This window comes from Pollachius pollachius (genome assembly GCF_949987615.1).
Source record: "Pollachius pollachius genome assembly, chromosome: 17".
Lineage (NCBI taxonomy): Eukaryota > Metazoa > Chordata > Actinopteri > Gadiformes > Gadidae > Pollachius > Pollachius pollachius.
Window position 1 is genome coordinate 16,679,833 of NC_136950.1, and position 20,644 is coordinate 16,700,476.

Here is a 20,644-nt window from a genome sequence, read left to right on the forward strand (position 1 = left end):
TCTAAAGAAGTACATTCACACGACGACTCTTTGTTCAGGCGAAGAGAAAAAACACAGGTTGCACACACACATTAATATACCCATATCAATCTGCAGACCCACACACAACACACACACACACACAAACACACACAGACAAGCACACTTAAAGCCGCTTAACTCAACAGATTGTGCCGCGCGTCAGTGAGAGTAAATTTTTACTTACAGACACACACTTCAGAACTCATCCCAAGGTACTCTGCAAAACGCTCCAACCCCCAGTGTGTGTGTGTGTGTGTGTGTGTGTGTGTGTGTGTGTGTGTGTGTGTGTGTGTGTGTGTGTGTGTGTGTGTGTGTGTGTATGTGTGTGTGTGTGTGTGTGATAAATAACATGAGAGGAGCAGAACAACAACATTCAAGCCACGATTCCCATGATGCTTCATAATGTGTCCACTCTCATGTATCTCCCTCCCCCCCCCCCCCCCCCCCCCTCTCTCTTTTACAGTAGACTGGATGAACATTTTTCTGACCATCAAGGACAAAACACAAAGAATAAACGGTACGGACGGTATTTACTGTTATGTGTGGGCTGTTGCCTGCAGCATTACCTGTGTGTGTGTGTGTGTGTGTGTGTGTGTGTGTGTGTGTGTGTGTGTGTGTGTGTGTGTGTGTGTGTGTGTGTGTGTGTGTGTGTGTCTGTGTGTGTGTGTGTGTGTGTGTGTGTGTGTGTGTGTGTGTGTGTGTGTGTTTGTGTGTGTGTGTGTGTGTCTCCTGTGAGGCAGTGGGTGTTTAAGTGCTCACGCATAGCAACCGCTGCTGGGCAATCAGTACAGCCCCCCCCCCCCTTATACACACACACACACACACACACACACACACACACACACACACACACCTCCTCCTCCTTCGTCACAGGGAAGACCAACAGAATCTACGCACTATGCAGACGCTTCAGGCCGCCCTGGGCCTTTCAGTGATTGGCTGACAAGCAGGGCTGGAAATAGATGACCAAATTATTTTTACACAAAGTACTGTATGAATGTCTTTGTGGGACACAAAGCTCCATTTAGTAACGGACAAAGTCAGAAAGCTCGGGTAATTCAGAGGTCAAATTCAACCACTTGGATTGACCGTAATCTCCTAATCTTTAATCAGAGCAGATAATTAAACGGCTCTAGAGGGAATCAGCAATAACCATTCTGTCTACCCTAAATGAGCATGCCTGTTTTCAATGATGAATATCTTCCCTAAATAAGTTGCATGATGATTACATCGACTCTCTGAATCGTCTTAGACCAATTTCATGCTATTAAAAGTATATTAAAGTAAAGATTTTCTGTGTTGTGTTGGTTTCTGACTCAGCTAACTCAACTCAAATCAATAATTAGTATGAAGTACACAAACAACACGAATATGGCGACATTTTCCCTTGTGTGAGCTCTGATACATATGTTTGTGTACAGTAGTAGATACAATTCACTTGAAATAATTAAAGTATCATTATCATACTGCGATAGCTGGATACTAACAACGAATGCAAAACTTGAGCATATAGGGTACACACACACAAGACACGCGCACACACCAAAGCTTTGTCAAATTCTGCAATGCCAAAGAAAATGATGGTCTTTCCTTCTCCTTCTGAGGAGGTAAACAGGCAGGGAGGAGAAGGAGGAAGAGGAGGAGGAGAAGGCAGAGGAAGAGGAGGGGTAGGGTTTCTATTCGATGCATTATGGATGAGGAGTCTCCAGGATATTCGCTAGCCCACTGGGGTTACCTTAGACTGTGTGCGTGCGTGCGTGCGTGCGTGCGTGCGTGCGTGCGTGCGTGCGTGCGTGCGTGCAACTGTGTGTGTGTCTGTTTGTGTGTGCTATACAATAACTACATGTGTCATGGAGAGTCGTCGGGGTCATGCTGGGAGACATTCAGCCATTCACACCCTCACTGGCTCACACATAAACACACACAAACCACCATGTGACCCAGCAAGGCAGTCTTCCAACAAGCTACTATTATACTCCAGTTGGCTTTATCGTACCGATATTAGAGCTGTTCAGTCATAAAAAAGCTAAGTGTTGAGAGTTCATGTGTTTGCCTCCTCATCCTCACGTTGGGCCCCTGATGAAGGGGTGCAGGAGCAGGGCGAGCAGCAGCAGTCCGCCCGTCCAGCCTGCTGGCCCCATGACAACCAGAGCCGCTCTCATGGGCTCCATGGCAACATCACAAACACTGCGTCAGACATGGGGGGCATTGTGAGGCAGTGTGTGAGTTTACATGGTTCTGTTTCTCTGTGTGTGTGTGCATTTCACTCTATGTGTGTGTGTGTGTGTGTGTGTTTGTGTGTCTCTATGTGTGTGTGTGTGTGTGTCTGTGTATGTGTCTGTTTGTGTGTGACTCTATGTGAGTGTGAGTGTGTGTGCGTGTGTGTGGATTGAGACTTGTCAGCTGTGGCTCAGCTTCAATGCTAGAATAAAGAACAGCTTTAAACACCGTAAACTAACCTAATCAGCCTCACACTAGGGCTGCACGATTCAGGGAAAAATGTGAATCACGATTTTTTTGCTTAGAATCGATATCACGATTTTCTGCCACGATTTTTTTCTCACAAATAAAAAAAACATTTTTTTATTGCACACATGAACCATGACAACAAAAAGGTGCAGTATCAAAAACGAGTATACTGAACCAACTTTAACATAAATAAGCATAAATAAAACACATCTTTTCTTTGGAACATAGTCCTCTCATATGACCCTATATGTGACCCTGAACATGGCACTTAAAAATTCCTGGCCAGAAACACAAGTCTGTCCACAGCTCTGGCTTTAGTGATGCACGGTGGCATGTCACAATGTCGCCCGCTGTACTGAACAGCCGCTCAGAAGGTGAGCTGGTAGCTGGAATGCATAGGTATTTCCCCACCATCACAGACAACGGTAGATAAACAGATCTATTTTTCAATAGTGAAGCCCTTCTCAGAACCTAGAAGGGAGAGAGCGCTTGGGAGTGCTTTTAAACCATGGACCTATGTTTTAAACTCACAGAAGAAAGGCGCGTTTGTCAGTTGGACTCGGCTCATAAAAAAAAGAGAATCGAATTAATCGATTAATTTCAAACTTAAATCGACACGGGGGTGAATCGAGATCGCGATTTTATAACGATTTATCGTGCAGCCCTACCTCACACCTCGACCAACTGGTCACCGGTCAGCTGTCCCGCCGTCTCAAATCCCTCTAGTATAAACCACACACCATAACAGGGCACACACATCCAACCAAATGCATGGAACTAATTCATTCATACCTCTCTTTAGGACAATAAATGTTTGTTTTATTTGCAGCATGTGTGATTGTGTGCATTGTGACGTTAAGCTGAGACGTACAGACTTAATGTGGTCATACAGTACTTCTCAGCTTAACGTCACGATGCATAGCAGCCAATTGTTTAAATTATTTCTCAAATCTTCCTCAAAGCCTGGAGAGCGACGCTGGCAGAGTTGGAAGTCAGGAAACGGTCCAGAGATCTGGGCTTCCACCCTGTTGATGAAACGTCTTCTCTCAGAGGGGTTCCGTAAATCACGGGGGTCGTGAACGTCAGAGGACGTGAGTGCCTCGGTCTTATTTATTGTAAAAGGCTCAGCTCAGCTCAGTGACCTTTCGTCAGTTCCAATAAGGAGGAGAGCTCCCTGTATAAACGTGACAGCTGTGTATCGCCGGCATGGAAACTCTGCTGGCACGCTGGACTTCCTCAGACCCTCCGGAGAAAGCAGTGGAAGAGAACCTTTTACGAGACGCTTTGTTATATCCATGGCAGATTACCGAAGGTTGTGTTATCAGCAAAGAGCAAACAGCTAGCATCTGCTCTGTCTGTATGTCTCTCTACCTCTCTCGCTCTCCCGGTTAACAAGGGAAAAGAGTGCCAGAACACAAAAGCAGCAGTGGGTTCTTCGGGCTTTCCCCTTGCTGCCTTCCGATAGTTTGGTCCATCGGGTTTATACCCTGCAGACACACACGCCCACGCGCACACGCACACACACACACACACATACACACACACACACACACACACACCCAGGTCATGGTGGACCTCTCAGACCTGGTCTGTGTCTCAGGTCGTGGTGGACCTCTCAGACCTGGTCTGTGTCTCAGGTCGTGGTGGACCTCTCAGACCTGGTCTGTGTCTCAGGTCGTGGTGGACCTCTCAGACCTGGTCTGTGTCTCAGGTCATGGTGGACCTCTCAGACCTGGTCTGTGTGTCTCAGGTCGTGGTGGACCTCTCAGACCTGGTCTGTGTGTCTCAGGTTGTGGTGGACCTCTCAGACCTGGTCTGTGTCTCAGGTCGTGGTGGACCTCTCAGACCTGGTCTGTGTCTCAGGTCGTGGTGGACCTCTCAGACCTGGTCTGTGTCTCAGGTCGTGGTGGACCTCTCAGACCTGCTCAGGGAGACCTGCTATCATCACGACTGCAGCCAACTCTCCATCGCCATGGGAGCCATCCCATCACCGTGGCGACCAGAACAGCCCTGTGTTTGTGTGTGTTTGTGTGTGTGTGTTTATGTGTGCATGTGTTCATGTGTGCGTGTGTGTGTGTTTATGTACGTGCCTGTGCGTGCATCCCTGTGTGTTCATGTGTGTTCATGTGTGCGTTTGTGTGCTTTTGTGTGTGTTTTTATATGTGTATGTGTGCGTGTGTGTGTGTGCGCATGTGCATGTTTGCATGTGTGTGTGCGTGCGTGCCTGTGTGTGTGTTTACATTTGCCACCTGGCTGGCCCTCTCTGAGGTGTTCCCTCCTGTTGTTGTCTGCTGGTGTTGGTGAAACATCCCAGTTAGCTGCGGTCACACGGGACAGTGTTGCTTATCGTCAAGCAACTGGTCGCATTATTTTATGTGACAATATATTATTATTAGGATTATATTAACTGTCCTCGAAGGTTTCCGGACATATTTCAGGACTTATTGAATCCCTCAATTGTAGGAAATAACTATAACTACCTTTAAATCCACTATAACTATAGACTAGATTAAATAAGATAAACTATTTTAATCAAATACAGGAAATTACGATGAGAGAAAATAGGTAAATCAATCAATCTGAAATGGGGGATTTGGGCAGATTGTGATTTAATAAAAAGAGTAAAAAGAAGACGGAGCCATACGACACAACCCAACAAGACGTCATCACTTGAACCACGTGATCACATGAACCACGTGATCACATGAACCACACTGCCACACCATCACATGAACCACACACACCTCCCCATACAAACGTGATGTTGAGATATGAAAGGTTCTGTTGAGGCGGGGGTTTAATGATAGAACCACTCACTTCTACCAGCTCGACTATACAATACAATACTGCGCGCACACACACACACACACACACACACACACACACCCACACAATACAGCAAACACAGACACACACACTGCAGGCAAATGTAGAAGCACCATGTGTCGACTAAACACTGGAGCTGCACGTCTCCCAAACAACAGAACCACAGAGAGGCTGGTTTTAAAGGGCCGGGCGCCCAACAATACCACAGAGAGGCTGCATGCTCGGACCAGCAGCTGGTCTTAAAGGGCCAGGCGCTGTTCAGACCAGCAGCTGGTCGTAAAGGCCCAGTTGAGTGCTAGGACCAGCAGCTGGTCTTAAAGGGCCAGGTGCGTGCTAGGACCAGAAGCTGGTCTTAAAGGGCCAGGCGCGTGCTAGGACCAGAAGCTGGTCTTAAAGGGCCAGGCGCGTGCTAGGACCAGAAGCTGGTCTTAAAGGGCCAGACAGCCTTCTTGGGGTTCACTGCCAGGAGCACCCGTCTGACACCGTGCTCCCTTACAGAGCGAGCATCCCCATTACACCACACACTGGGGGCGCACACTCACATACGCTGTGCACGCACACACACACACACACACACGCACGCGCGCGCGCGTGCGCTCTGCTCCTTACCGTCCTTCTGGTACAGGCTGATCTCCACCTTGCGCTCCTCTGCCCCCAGCAGGGCCTGGGCCATCTGGGCGATGGCCATGCGCTTGGTGCTGGGTCCGTACAGGAAGTTGCAGGTGCAGGGCTTCTGCATGATCTCGGCGCGCGTGTAGCCCACCATGCGGCAGAAGCCGTCGTTGCAGAAGATGATGGCGCAGTTCTCCACCCGCGCGTTGGCGATGATGAACTTACGACCTGCGGACGCAGAGGGAGAGAGTCAGGAGTCAGGTCCCGGTCGCTGAGAGGAGAGTCAGGAGTCAGGTCCCGGTCGCTGAGAGGAGAGAGTCAGGAGTCAGGTCCCGGTCGCTGAGAGGAGAGAGACAGGAGTCAGGTCCCGGTTGCTGAGAGGAGAGAGACAGGAGTCAGGTCCCGGTCGCTGAGAGGAGAGAGACAGGAGTCAGGTCCCGGTCGCTGAGAGGAGAGAGACAGGAATCAGGTCCCGGTCGCTGAGAGGAGAGAGACAGGAGTCAGGTCCCGGTCGCTGAGAGGAGAGTCAGGAGTCAGGTCCCGGGCGCTGAGAGGAGAGAGACAGGAGTCAGGTCCCGGTCGCTGAGAGGAGAGAGTCAGGAGTCAGGTCCCGGTCGCTGAGAGGAGAGTCAGGAGTCAGGTCCCGGGCGCTGAGAGAAGAGAGAAAGGAGTCAGGTCCCGGTCGCTGAGAGGAGAGTCAGGAGTCAGGTCCCGGTCGCTGAGAGGAGAGTGCAGACACTTTGCGAAGGTACCTCGGTAGTGTGTCCTTTAGCTGAACATCCTCATAACGTAAATGTAACTTCAGGGCAATAAGCAGACGCTTTTATCCAAAGCGACTAACAACGTAACAAAGTACATTTGTCTGAAGAAAGAGAAACCACAATATATCGCTGTCTGTACAGTAAAGAGGTTCATAGAACCAAGTACCAAGCACTAACAACCCCTCCCACTCACCCTAAACCCCTCCCACTCACACTAAACCCCTCCCACTCACCCTAAACCCCTCCCACTCACCCTAAACCCCTCCCAATCAGCCACCTAGAATTCTGAATTTGACTTTTCTGTATTTTAATTTGTAAAGTCTCAAGCGCACCAACTGGGAGGGGCTCAAACTAAAAGTCACGACTTTATTTGGATATTCCCAGTTTCCGAAGTGGTTGTGTGAATACAGAGTGGGTATTCAGTACAGTGGGTTGTGTGTGGAGGTCAAAAGTGGAAACTATCCTAAGAAATACTAGTAGCTCATTTTTTAACAGTGAAGGTAGCTGTTGTTGAGAAAGTCTCTCTCTCTCTCTCTCTCTCTCTCTCTCTCTCTCTCTCAGTTCAGCTGCTGGCCTCTGTTTAACGTCAAAAGATGATTGTAATGCACAAACACACACACACACACACCCCCACACACACACTCACACACAAAACACACAAAACGTAATCCCCCCCTGATCGCTTCACTTGTCACCATATGTAAGCACTACGTTCGTTGCTATGGCTGCCTTATTGTGTGTGTGTTTGTGTGTGCACATGTGCCCATTTCAAATGGTAAACATATAATGCTTTGTCCACATATTGTTAGACACACACGTGTAAATAGTTTGGTGGATGTGAATTGTTTGTACATTGTGTGTGTGTGTGTGTGTGTGTGTGTGTGTGTGTGTGTGTGTGTGTGTGTGTGCGCGTGCGTGCGTGTCGCTTCTGTACAAGTGGATGTGCAGATGGACGGCAGGGATGGAGGGTGGAAATTAATGGGGAGCTGGATGAGATCATCCTTGAGGGAGCAGAGCAACGAGGCCTTTTGCAGCATGTATGCTCGGTCAGCCTTGGCCTGATTGGCAGAAATACGGTGCAAAATAACGCTACAATCTGCCGGCCTTGATGCAAAGGCGCTGAGGATTGTGTGCGATAACAAATGGACATGGCGACTCTAATAGCCCAGTAGCCTTGGGAGGCCAAACTGATTTTCAAGTTTGCTTTTCGCAGTGGTCCGTCTGGCCTGGCTGGGCAGCAGCCATTGATTTGCCCGTATGTCTGTGGCCTTACGTACGGTCCAGACAATCAGGTTCAGTGTCTAAAATGTAGTCGTACTAGTGCTTTGTTCAGTCTGGCCGAATTTGATTAAAAGTTGGTTCTCCTCCAAAGAAAGTTAATCGTTCAAACATTTTTACCCAGTCTACTTCATTTCAAACGGTTCGGATTCTCCGCTTCCCTCAGACGGAGCCATTGTCATGTTCATCTAAAACGGAACCCCCTCCCCCCCCAGCACTGACGGTTCTGATCATCTCTACATCTTCTGCGGGGTCTTCACCAGGCTCCAGGCTGCTCTGCAGGGAGAAGCAGGAGGTGAACTCTGGTTTGGTTTCCCAGCCGGCGGCGGGACATTCACAGAGCGTTTCCTACCGTAGTAACATTGTAGTAACGTAGTAACGTTGTGTACTACTAACACAACCTTCCCAGCTGTTCTGCAGGCCCCCGTTAACAGGGCCATTAACGGGGGCCTGCTTGGTATTGGTGAGCACAGGAAGCCCCTCAGACCCCCGTCTCACAAGCCTTCCACATCTGAGGGGAATCTGTGTAAACAAGGCCTTTGATATCTCTGCATTATTACATAAGGTAAGAGCAGCAGCGCCGGCAAACAACGCTATGTTTCAGCTTTGATCGGGCAGTAGGGGGACATGGCTTCATTATCTGATCTACATTTACATTTAGGGCATTTAGCAGACGCTTTTATCCAAAGCCACTTTCAATAAGTACATTTGTCAGAAGAAAGAGAACCAACAATATATCAGTCAGGCCAGTAAGAATGTTCCTAGAACCAAGTGCCAAGCACTAACAATCCCTAGATTGACCCATTCTCTGTGTATAACAAAGATAGCTAGGATAAGAATAGGCTCTCAACTCATGCAAGCTTTCCACCAAGGGCTAATGGCACTACTTAGGAGACACTCCAAGATAGAGGCTGATGTAGAGGGTGATGTGGCAGGAAGACTCCAAGCAATTTGGATCAATCCCGTCTCTAAAACCCCTAAATAGCTGATGTCTTTTTACATGCAATGAACACATCTAGGATACTTTATCTAGTGAATCCTGTGGTGGAAAGGAAGGTGAGATGAAACACGATGCATGGAAGCAGCAAGATGATGGACGACTACACAGAGAAAGTTCTCATTATGTTCAGTAAAGGGCAGAAGATGGCAGCTGTTTATTTAGTAAACCATTTAGCACTCCGAACAGCCAACTTCTAAATGGGGATTAGGTTTAACAGGACGGTGAGTCTTTCGGGCACAGCATCAATCTTCTGTGAAATAATAGGAAAAAATAATAGACTTACGCGTGTGTGTGTGTGTGTGTGTGTGTGTGTGTGTGTGTGTGTGTGTGTGTGTGTGTGTGTGTGTGTGTGTGTGTGTGTGTGTGTGTGTGTGTGTGTGTGTGTTTTCCAGAAGGTAATTTCCGTTACATTGCAGTCAGGCGCCCTAACAACTGGTCCAGTGTCTGCACACCTGAGCCCTGCTTGTATTGGGGACGTTTATCGCAGCCTGTCATATTATTCTGCGACACGGAAGCTACTCTTTTATATTTCCACGGGTGCCTGGAGGGCTAGCGCGGCTCTGTGGGTTTGTGTCACGGGCACAGATCTCAGGGGGGCGGAGGGGACGAGACCCCACTTCTGAAAAACATTTTTCACGTTTTTTCAGAACCCTCCCAATATGTATATATTTTCAATAAATGATGCCATTGAAAATAGATTTCTTAGAGGCTGACTCGTTATTTATCTGATCAAATAATGAGACCCAGTGTTTCAGTGCTATGGTTTTGTTTGTTCCCCCCCGTCCTGCCCTGTGGTCCGACCCGCTAATGGCCGTGTGTCTGGTACAGCCGACCATCTGATATATTGATATTTATGTCGCTCCAGGAAAAACTTGTTAAAAGGTCCATTTTTGGCGCCCCCTATGTTATAATGAGATCTGCGCCCTAATCATAAAAGCACTATTCCATGAGCCAGCACTGTTGTGTATTCTGCTTCATATTACTCTGCCAGGCCACTTCAATTGTTACATTAAAGCATCTTGTGTCTGCACCGGGCTGTGACTCTTGGGGTGTCATTACAGAGAGGAACGGGTCTGTGAGTCCTCCAGCAGCATCACCAGGCCCCCGCTGAGGTCAGAGATCAGGGCCGGATACAGCCGACCATCATCTCAGCTCCAGCAGAGGGCTGAGAAGGACAGCATCGTGTTCTTACTGTCCTATCCCTTCTTTGGCAGCAGTGAACACAGAGCCGGCAGGCGCTGGGAAACTTCACTTTTTCCAGAGCAGGTGGGAAGCCAAGCTAATGGTCCTGTCCGGACAACGGGGTCCTGAGACTGAGAGCGGACCACAACGAGGGTCTGAATAGGGCAATGCCTGTTTTTTTTTTCATCAGCCTTAGCCGATGACGATACGCCGATGACGATTTTCTTGAGCCGATATTTGGAGCTGATACTGCTTTTGCTCCCTCAATTTACATCATAAAATGAGACAATGATGATAACAAATGTTACAAGTCTCAATTTAAAAAAGGAACATTTATTGAGCTATCTGTAAAACATGCCGGGAAAAAATATATATATAAAAAAAAAAAAAAACGCAAATATCGGCCGGCCGATATGTCGGTTGATCACTAGTGCTGAACGTAGAGACCCCCAGCATACTGAGCCTGACAGAAGCACAGCTCTGACCTCGTCTGCCTCCCTTTCATTATCTCTTAAAGGATTCTCTTTTTGGTTGTTTCCATTTCCATGTTAGGATGTCCTGACGTCGGGCCGTGGTGATAAATATCCTCCCCAAGGTCTGTTTGTGCGCTGGGTGGCAGAACACCTCCTCCTCCGCTCCTGGCCAGGAGGCTGGGCTCCACGCGGGTAATTGCTTCTTGTTTACATCATCGGACCCCAGACCCTGTGATCCGAAGAGCGGAGAGCCAAGAACTCTGTGAACCAAGACCCCCTTCCTCCTCCTATATCATCTCTGCTCCTCCTCTCTCCTCCTCCTCCTGTCTTCAGCATTCTCCCTCCTCTTACCTATGCTCTGCTCTCTCTGTCCTGACCTCTTGTGTTGTGTTTGTTTGATGGGGTTTGGTTTGGGGAGGCTGAAGGGTTGCGTATAACCGGTTTATCGCACTGGTTTCCAAATTCTGAAAATACAAACTGTGGGTGGACTCTGGCACCCCCAGTGAGATCCTTCCGTACATCGGGCTCGTCATTCCAACAGGGGTTCAGATCTCACTATGGGCTCAAATCCCACGTTTGGACACTGGTTAAACCTTGAGTTGAGTTTTATTGAAAGTTTGGATTTCAATTAAATGCATTGACAGAAAGTGGGAGCAACACCCAGAGAGCTTTAGAGTAAATACCAACTCTGGTGTTGGAATGAAAGAATAGCTTTGGACTGACCGGATCTTCTGGTACTTTCTTATGAGGAACCATACGGCCTGGTGCCACCTCCTGGCTCCTACCCCTCATCACCCACGGCTGGACGATGAGGCCATAGTTTGAGGTCATAGTTTGAGTCTATAACCTGTATCCTAGAGCTAAAGGAGAAGTCAAACAGCGTTGGGTCCCTTAAAACTTTCAAACCAGATCAATCGGACGGGGTTGAGTTGGTTCCAAGTCAGTCCCACCCAGACGTTTCCCCTGCTGCTGATTTAACTGGTAAACAAACTCAGAGGATGAGCCTAGGTCTTCATAGGAGAGCTGTTCTGAGACCCTTCAGAAAAAGAAAAAAAACTGCCTCTACTTGGGATGGAATCACTCAAATGATAAATAGAATATTTCTTCAGTGGGGGAGAAGGCCATGGCTGAGAAGATTTACGGCTGTTGCAGTTTCATCTTTTGTTGTTTGTTGGACCATAACTTAATTTGCTGGGTTATTTCACTCTTACTTAAAGAATGACATTTTCCCGCTATGCTAGCTTTGCGCAAAAATATTAAAGTTAAAGGGTTTTTGAAATATAAATGATCGTATTTGTATTATATTGAATTGTAACAATTCTGAACTACAAAAGTGAAGACAAGATTCAGCATTTACCACACAGTCAGATATGGAGCTTGTTCCAGGCTTCATTTAACAGCGTTAAATGTATTTCTAGGATAGTGTTACTGCTATTTTTCAGCGGTAAAACCATGTCCTAAACTGAGGAAGGCCTGTAGTTAAACCAGGTATCCTAGTGCTAGGATATGTTTGACACTTTATACAACCATGCCTGATACTGAGGTCGTAGTTAAACCAGTTGAAGGCTCATCTTCTTAGAGTGAATGGTTGCTGTGCTGTGAAAACAGGTAGGTGTGTCAGTGCTGTTAAAGGCGTGGTGAAGGGAAACAGATAGGAGGGCGTAATAAACACAGATACACAGACACACAGACACACAGACACAGAGAGAGAGAGTTGGAGAGAGATATAGACAGAGACAGAGACTGAGAGAGACAGAGATAGAGATTGAGAGAGAGAGGGGGAGAGAGAGATGGAGAGAGAGTAAAGACATAACACTTCATGACGTTGTGTAAAAATCACAAAGGCTACAGCGCGTTCCTGGAGAGCTGATAAAAGTCTTTCAGCAGAGAATGGCACCACGACATGTTTTCGTACTGTTGCAGTAACGGGACCAGGCCGAAGCCGTATTGACTTTAACCGCTGAACACATGTTCCCCCATACAGCTACACAGAACACCCTAGACTCAGCCCCAGAGACACCCTGGTAGTGGGACCACTAAGCCCCAAGCCCCCCCCCCCCCCCCCCAACTGGTTCTCCTGATATGACCGGGACCAAAGGGTCAACTTCCTCTCCATCACATCCAGGAGGCGGGGTCAGGAAACAAGGACACATGTTGGCTCCTTTACACAGCGTGTGCTTGTGTGTCAGTGAATGTGTGAATGAGTGAGTGACTGAGTGAGAGCTACATAGAGGGAGAGAGATACAATATAATATGGTATACCGGTACTTAACTTCCTTTTTCTATCACATTTAAAGACATCAGTTTGTGTTTGTTCATTTAATTAATGAATAATAAATGGTTAGATGCAGCCCTACACTATTTGCATATTACATTGTATAACCGTCTATACAAGATAACCACACAGAATAATAATTCTGTATGATTCCCTATTTTTTTTTCCAACATATTCACCAGGAGAGGAGAGAGGAGAGGAGAGGAGGAAGGAAAGAGGAGAGAAGGATGAAGAGGAGAGTACAGGTGGGAGAGAAGAGGAGAGGAGAAGAGAGGAGAGACGGATGGAGAAGAGAGAGAAGAATCCTGGGAAAGAGCAGCCATCTGTAGACAAAGGCTGTTCTAGGAAAACAAGATATTATATTCATGCCGCCATAAACACACACACATACACACACACACTAAGATCGATGGATGTGCAGACAAAGACACAATTATATGCATGTACAAGGAGCGCACAAACACACACACACACACACGCACACACACACACACGCACATACACCCACCGACACAGACTAAATTATTCACTGAGAGTAGACCTTGAGGGCTCTGCAGTCTGCCGGTTCGCCTGTGTGTGTGTGCGTTTGTGTGTGTATGTGTGTGTGTTTGTGTGTGTGTGTGTGTGTCTGCGTGTGTGTGTCATGTGTGCGTGGGTTGGGAATCTCCTGGAGAACATTGCGTAGGCGGAGGAGGAGGGAAGCCCATGAGTCAACACTGGCTGTAGCCTGTTAGCTAAGAGTCAGAGAGACATAAACACAGAGAGAGAGAGAGACAGGGGGAGAGAGAGAGAGAGACAGGGAGGGGGAGAGAGGGGGACACAGAGAGAGAGAGACAGAGACGGGGTGGGGAGAGAGAAACAGGGAAAGAGAGGGAGGGGGAGAGAGAGACATGGAAGGAGAGGGAGAGGGAGAGAGACAGAGACAAGGAGGTAGGGAGAGGGAGGGGGTGAGACAGGGAGATAGGGAGAGACAGATAACAGACATAAACACAGAGAGACAGAGATAGAGAGGGGGTGAGAGAGAGAGGGGGGGGTGAGAGAGAGAGAGAGAGATAGGGAAGGAGAGGGAGAGAGATAGAGGGAGGGGGAGAGAGAGTGAGATACAGGGGGAAGAGAGACAGAGACAATGAGGGAGGGAGGGAGAGGGAGGGGGTGAGACAGGGAGATAGGGAGAGACAGAGAGGGGTGAGACAGGGAGATAGGGAGAGACGGAGAGGGAGAAAGAGAGAGACAGATAGAGGAAAGGCGGAGAGAGCGAGACAGAGAGAGAGCACGAGAGAATCTCTTGCTCCTTTGCAAACCAACAGGAGATGGAAATCAGGTTAGAACAAAACAGAAAGCAGAGCCGGACCTCGGTGGGAAACAGCCCTGTGGTTCAGCGGTAGATTTGCATAAGTGAGGACAATAATACGCCCGAAAGAAGCAGAGATTTATAGATCCGCGAGCGCGGGGCGCGCATGTTGCAAAGCAGCTCTAACCGAGCGATCGCCATGGAAACCTGCCGGTCTGTGGGACACAGAGGGGCAGCGTCACATGACATGATGGACGGAGTTTGGCCGATTCAACACGGCCCTGATACAACAGGTGGACTGTAGAGATGGAGATAACACAGTAGAGATAACATAACCGTTTTAATATCCATCCAATGTTCATAATGAGGCCCTCTGATTATTCTTGGTAATAAAACGTAGAATAAAATGTATGATTAATTGTTATTTGAATCCATAATAACCACCATACAATTCCCCCCCAAGCACAGAGAGTAGAATTATGTGCTAGTAATCAATAAGAGAGCGATTGTGTTAACAACTTAATATCAAGCCGTCTGGTAGGTTCAGTGACACCTCTGGCGAATCTGTGATCCTGGTTTCAGATCAGTGCCCTCGGTTTGGTGTTTGTTTTACTTCAGAGTCAACATCGCTCGCACCACAGCTGCAATGTTCTTAGGATGACAGGAAGCTGACGTGCATTCCGCGGGCGTTGACACAGACCAGCTGGCTCGCACTGTTGTTCTTGTTTGCACATCGAGTCAAATCACATTCAAATCATCCCCTCCGTTCTGTGCTAATGATCGGTTCTACCCTGATATATTTCTTTAAAGATGCGAGATCTGTTCTGAATGCGACTTTAGGAGTCGAATGTGCATGCCAGACTGCAGATTTGAAGAAGCAGTCTTGTCTCAAAATGCCAAACAGGGAATCATCTGCTGCCACTCGGACCGCCAGTCTGCCATCAGCGTCTGGGAGAAAAAAACTTTCTGCTTTGCTGAGCGTCGCAGAACTGTGGCAGTGGTGTCCAGAAATAACATTGCTGCTACGGCGACACCAGCGACACCAGCCTTTCACTCCCGTCCTGCTCCTTGTTACCTGGGGAGGCCAGCAGGCTGCGATGTCATCAGCATGGGACAGCCAGGGGGATGGTGGGAGAAGACTCAGACCTGATGTCTTCGACAGCTGAAAACATTCAAGCTCTTCCCTACTGGGCGCCAAGTGTTTGTTCAGAACGGTTTTTAACTTCTACAGTGATGGAGAGCAATGAACCGCTTCGCAGCTGAGCGTAATTTGGTCGTGCTCTTGATTGGCATGATCGGATTATTATTAAAGTCGTGTTTGTTTTTATAGAATTAAAATTGTCGATTATGATAGGAAAAAAGGTGAAACCAATTGCGTTAGCTATAGAGCATCTGGACCGCTGTAGTTTAGTTTCAGTTGTTTACCAACAGAAGTGGTCTTGTAGCTAATTGTAAGCCCATCATGCTAGGGAGTAGCATTGTGTAGCTTATTATTAGCCCCATCATGCAACCCAAACTTTCAGAGGCAACAAGGCAACATATTAACCCGCCAGGTGTGAGTATGATTAGCTGTTACAAAAATCAGCCTCTTCTGACATCTGAGGTGGGTGTGTCCACCTAGACGTATGACGGATAGATGAGCAACGTTTTCAACAATCCACTGGGTAGGCTGGTAGACTGATCTATCCAGCTCAAATCTAGGTGGACACGCCCACTTGTGATGTCAGAAGAGTCAAACGGCTTATAACCGCTAATCACACTCACACCTGATGGTATAATATGTCAGCCGCTAATCACACTCACACCTGATGGTATAATATGTCACCTTTAACTCTGCATCACCTCGTCTCAGATTCAATCACTCATCAATCAAAGCTGGTAATTGGTAATTCTTCAAACATGGCTCAGTCTGAACCTCCCATAATCACTGGCCCTCTTAATGGGCTCCTGGCTCTGGGGTGTCAGAGGGTCCCCCCTGCTCCTTCATAACGACGTTATAACGATTTATGCAAATTAGGCCTAATCCCCCTCTGGCTGCATGGGGGGGGGGGGGGGGGGGGGGGGGGGGACCTTGAGCAGGACCCCCTGGGGTCTGCCCCCATCCCTGCTCCAGAAGGGGGGGCGGGGGGGAGATAATAGAACATAATTAGAAAGTGTTTCTACTTGAAAGGAGCAGGAAGTGATGGGTAAGAGGACAGAAGGACCGGGCTGAGAAGCGTACCCTCCCACCCTGCAGCTCTACCGCCGGGCGGGTGACCAGCATGTGTCAGAGCGTCACTTCAGGGCCCATCTGATGTTACTGCTGCCCTCTGTGATGCACGCACCCGGCTGAGTCACAGAGAGGAAGCCCTCTGCAGCTCAAAGCAATTAGTGTTTTCATGGCTGATTCATTTATGGATTATTTGTCTGATAATTTACTTGTCCGAGCAGCATGCTTTGTCTGAACCAATAAAATACGATGAAGTCATTTTATAATCTGATCAAGGGAAAGGCCGCCAAGAGTGCATAACCAGACACACACACACACACACACACACACACACGCACATGCACACGCACACACGCACACGTTTGGACTATGATACACTGTTAACCTCCTCTAGTATCCCTTACAGAGCTCGACAGCAGCCGTGCCCCAGAGGGCAGGCTGACTCCTACAGGAGGAAGGAGGACATCCATCATGCACACCGGACACATGCGCACCCAGCCTGGCCGGCTGTGTGTTACGTATATGACGAAGAAAACCAGGCATTGATTTACAAACAAAGAAGCGTTGCCCAGAGGTCCGCCCCTCAACCCAGAGCTGCCCTCAGACCCTAGCCCCCAGCCCCCAGCCCCCAGACCCTAGCCCCTAGCCCTCAGACCCCAGCCCCCAGACCCCGGACCCTAGCCCTCAGACCCCTAGCCCCCAGACCCTAGCCCCTAGCCCTCAGACCCCACCCCTCAGACCCTCATCTGAAGACCCATTTGTGGGTCTACACCGACACGCCCTGTACTGCTGCTGCCTCGTGTCTGGTAGAGGGTGTCAATGATCACATGAATGATGGGAGGGTTTGTGCTCATCCCTTTGTTTACACCTCCCATAATGCACTGGTTGTTTGTGAGAATCCATGGCGCATTGACTCTGAGCAGAGACCGCTGAGAGGAGGCATTCGGTCTTTAGTCCTCTTAGCCGTCACCAACGCCATTGCGCGTGTGTGTGTGTGTGTGTGTGTGTGTGTGTGTGTGTGTGTGTGTGCGTGTGTTCCAGCGATGTGGGTTGGATGGTTGTGGGGGGGGTTGTTGCCGCGGTGATGGAGTGTTTGTGTCTAGGTTGTAGAGTCGGTGATTCCCCGGAGGATGCTGCGGCTGGGAGGATTCTAATTGGCCGAAGCTCTGGAGCAGGCAACCCTGAGGACAGCTAGTAAACAAAGGGAGAGGTCGTGGCCTCACACCTGGGGTCACTGGGTCAAGGGAAAGGTTATGAACTCACATCTGGGGTCACTTGGTCGAGGGAAAGGTTATGACCTTGCATCTGGGCAGGGGTCACTGGGCCAAGAGGAAGGTTATGACCTCACATCTGGGGTCACTGGGCCAAGAGGAAGGTTACGACCTCATTGCTGGGGTGACTGAAGGTCACTGATGACCTCACATCTGGGGTGACTGATGACATCACATCTGGGGTGACTGGAGGTCACTGATGACCTCACATCTGGGGTGACTGATGACATCACATCTGGGGTGACTGGAGGTCACTGATGACCTCAAATCTGGAGTCACTGATGCCATCACATCTGGGGTTCCCTGGCCAAGGGAGAGCTTGTGAAGACCTCACATCTGGGGTGACTGGCTGCTGTACAGAGGAGCAGTGGAGGGATGGAGAGTTTGGCTGGGGGGGCACATGTCTTCAGAACCCTCCAGGACTCTGAAAACGTGTTAATCACGATGTCTAACTCAACGCCTTCCTGTGTGAACCAGCCTGTGTCACTCCTCAAAGTGATTCAGGACGTCACAAGTCATTCCTTTGTGTCAACAGTAACATGTTTCTATTAATTAATAACCTATTCTACTTTGTTTTAATTCCCCTGGGTGGGGGTACACTTCTATTCCAACGAGCTGATCGGTCACAACATACAGAGCGCATGCCCCTTTCCTAACGCTCCTTTGAAGCTTCATCCACGCTTGTCTATGAATTAATGAAACCCACTCTCACTTTCATTCTGGCTCTGATCTCCACGGCAGCCCTGAGAAGCGGTGGTCCTCCACATAGGAGTGGAGGGCTGCATCTTCGTGTATCGTGGGCGGCTTCGTCCATTGGACCTGCCTGTCAGCGGGCCGCTGGCCGGGGGAAACGTACGGAGCGAACTCCCTGCTCGCTGGATGTCTGGTTCAGAGACGCTTTGATCCGAGCCGCACAGCGGGCTTCAACAGAATGACTCACAGAACAGATTCCACCTACAAACAGTCACAAAACGAAGGACCGGAAAAAGAACCGGGAGAGGGAGATTACAGGGGAAGCATCCATCCCAGCAAATCCTTCTAGATTGGACCGGCGCTCTCTGCTGGAGTACTGGATGAAGAGAGGAAGCCAACCGCGACGCTTATACTTTGAAAAAATAATCACTCAATAAATATGTGGAGTTCATTATCACGAAGAACCTCATGATTTAATATAAGTCATCTTGGAGATTCCATAGCTAACCCTAATCATCTAATTACCTACGGCCTGTTGCTCTCATTATTAGTCTGATCACCAAGCCTCTGTTGAGCGATACCGTGTCCTTTATTAGCTAATGCAGCGGGCGTACGTTACTCTGAGCCCCGGGCCGGAGGGGAGAGAAACAGCGACCTGCGGTGTATAACATGAGAGCTGGGCTCACGTTACAGACAGGGCTCACCGAGGCCTGAAAGGATACGCTGCTGGGAGGGGGGGCTCTATTCTGCTTCTGTTTACATGTTTTGTGTAGGCAGGTGCGTCCTGCCATGCACAGTAGTGCACGTTAAACGATGCACTGCAATATGTGAGGACGACAGGAGATAGAACCGAGAGATGAATGAACACCATGACTAACCTTGCGGTTGTCAATGCTTGGCACTTTGTTCTATGAACATCCTTACTGAACCGACAGTGATATATTGTTGTTTCGCTTTCTTCTGACAAATGTACTTATTATAAGTTGCTTTGGATAAAAGCGTCTGCTAAATGTAAATCCCTGATTGTGCTTCTAAAGAAAGTCAAATATTGTGTGCAGCACTAGATCAATGTGTGTTACAGAAGGTACAGTTATAGGGGGAGAGTTGTGCGGTAATGCTGTGCATATACGTTTCCCAGCTGTTACAGGACGACTGCCTTTCTCCGCAGCAGTCACATCTTAACCACAGTTTGCAAATCGCCTTTTTACTGTACAATTGTTCAGAGACTCAAAACAACAGATTGTTCTGTGAGACACTGCAGCCCCGTATGAGGATCAGAGCCAAGAGGGGAAGCCTTCAGGTAAAATACAAACGCAGGGAGCACAAACTTAAGACGAACATGGATGACTGAAAATGCTGTAAATTTTTTTTGGACAAGATTTCACGACGTAAATATGTCCTCATGATCTGACAAATTCAAGCCCGGGTTAACACACGCACGCCCCAAACAGAGGTCTATCTCTCCATCAGCCGGGGGTCATTACCCCCCCCGGCCCCTGGTCCGATCTCTACCCCGGTCCACCAGAGGTTCATTAAGTCCAGGCACACCGGGGGGCGACAGGCGAGTGGAAAGTGGGAGAGAGATTGGCATCAGGGACGTGCCTAACGTTTACTGAACCCCTGTGGAGGTGTTGGTTAAGGCGGTCTGACCGTAGGCTGTAGGGAGGGCCTCTGTAGAGGCTACAGGGAGGCTCTCTATAGAGGCTGTACGGAGGGTCTCTGTAGGTTATCTTGGTTATGAGTGAAGGTAAGACAATAACTCACCTTGTAAAGCAGCAGCAGGGTGAGCCTGCTTCAGCCACTGGCTGGGAGACCAGCCTGCAACTAATACAAATATGAACTGCTCTGTTTGCTCTGAAGAGACCAGTAGACTTGATACGAAAGCCTTAGGAGAATGACCAGTAGGCTGATACGAAGCCTAAGGAGACACAGACCAGTAGACTGATATGACGCCTTAGGTGACAGACCAGTAGGCCAGCAGACTGATACGAAGCCTTAGGAGACAGACCAGGAGGTAGGAAGCTTCACGCAGACTGTACACACCAGACCCCTTCAGCTATAATTCACTGTGATATTATTAGGCGATGGCGTGACGAATCCATCACCTTCATAAGTGGATCTGATTAAGGGGAAAAAAGGGCATCCATGAGCCACATCTGATTGGCCATCGAGGGAACCAATCAATCAGTGATAATCAAAGGTCTTACTTTGACTGTCGAACTTCCTGATGATGGTGTCCAGGAACGTGTTCTGGGGGGCAACGTGGCCCCTCCGGACCGGCAT

General features: G+C 48.7%; 1 protein-coding gene across 1 annotated transcript in view; it reads right to left on the reverse strand.

The window, feature by feature from the left end:
• kcnh2b (potassium voltage-gated channel, subfamily H (eag-related), member 2b) overlaps window positions 1-20,644 on the reverse strand; it is a gene marked incomplete at both ends in the record, with an annotated part of 135,673 nt that extends 115,029 nt beyond the window's left edge. The window contains 2 exons of the mRNA XM_079754957.1: window positions 5,926-6,156; window positions 20,569-20,644. Coding sequence (XP_079611083.1) covers window positions 5,926-6,156; window positions 20,569-20,644 — 307 coding nt within the window. The remainder of the gene's footprint in view (window positions 1-5,925; window positions 6,157-20,568) is intronic.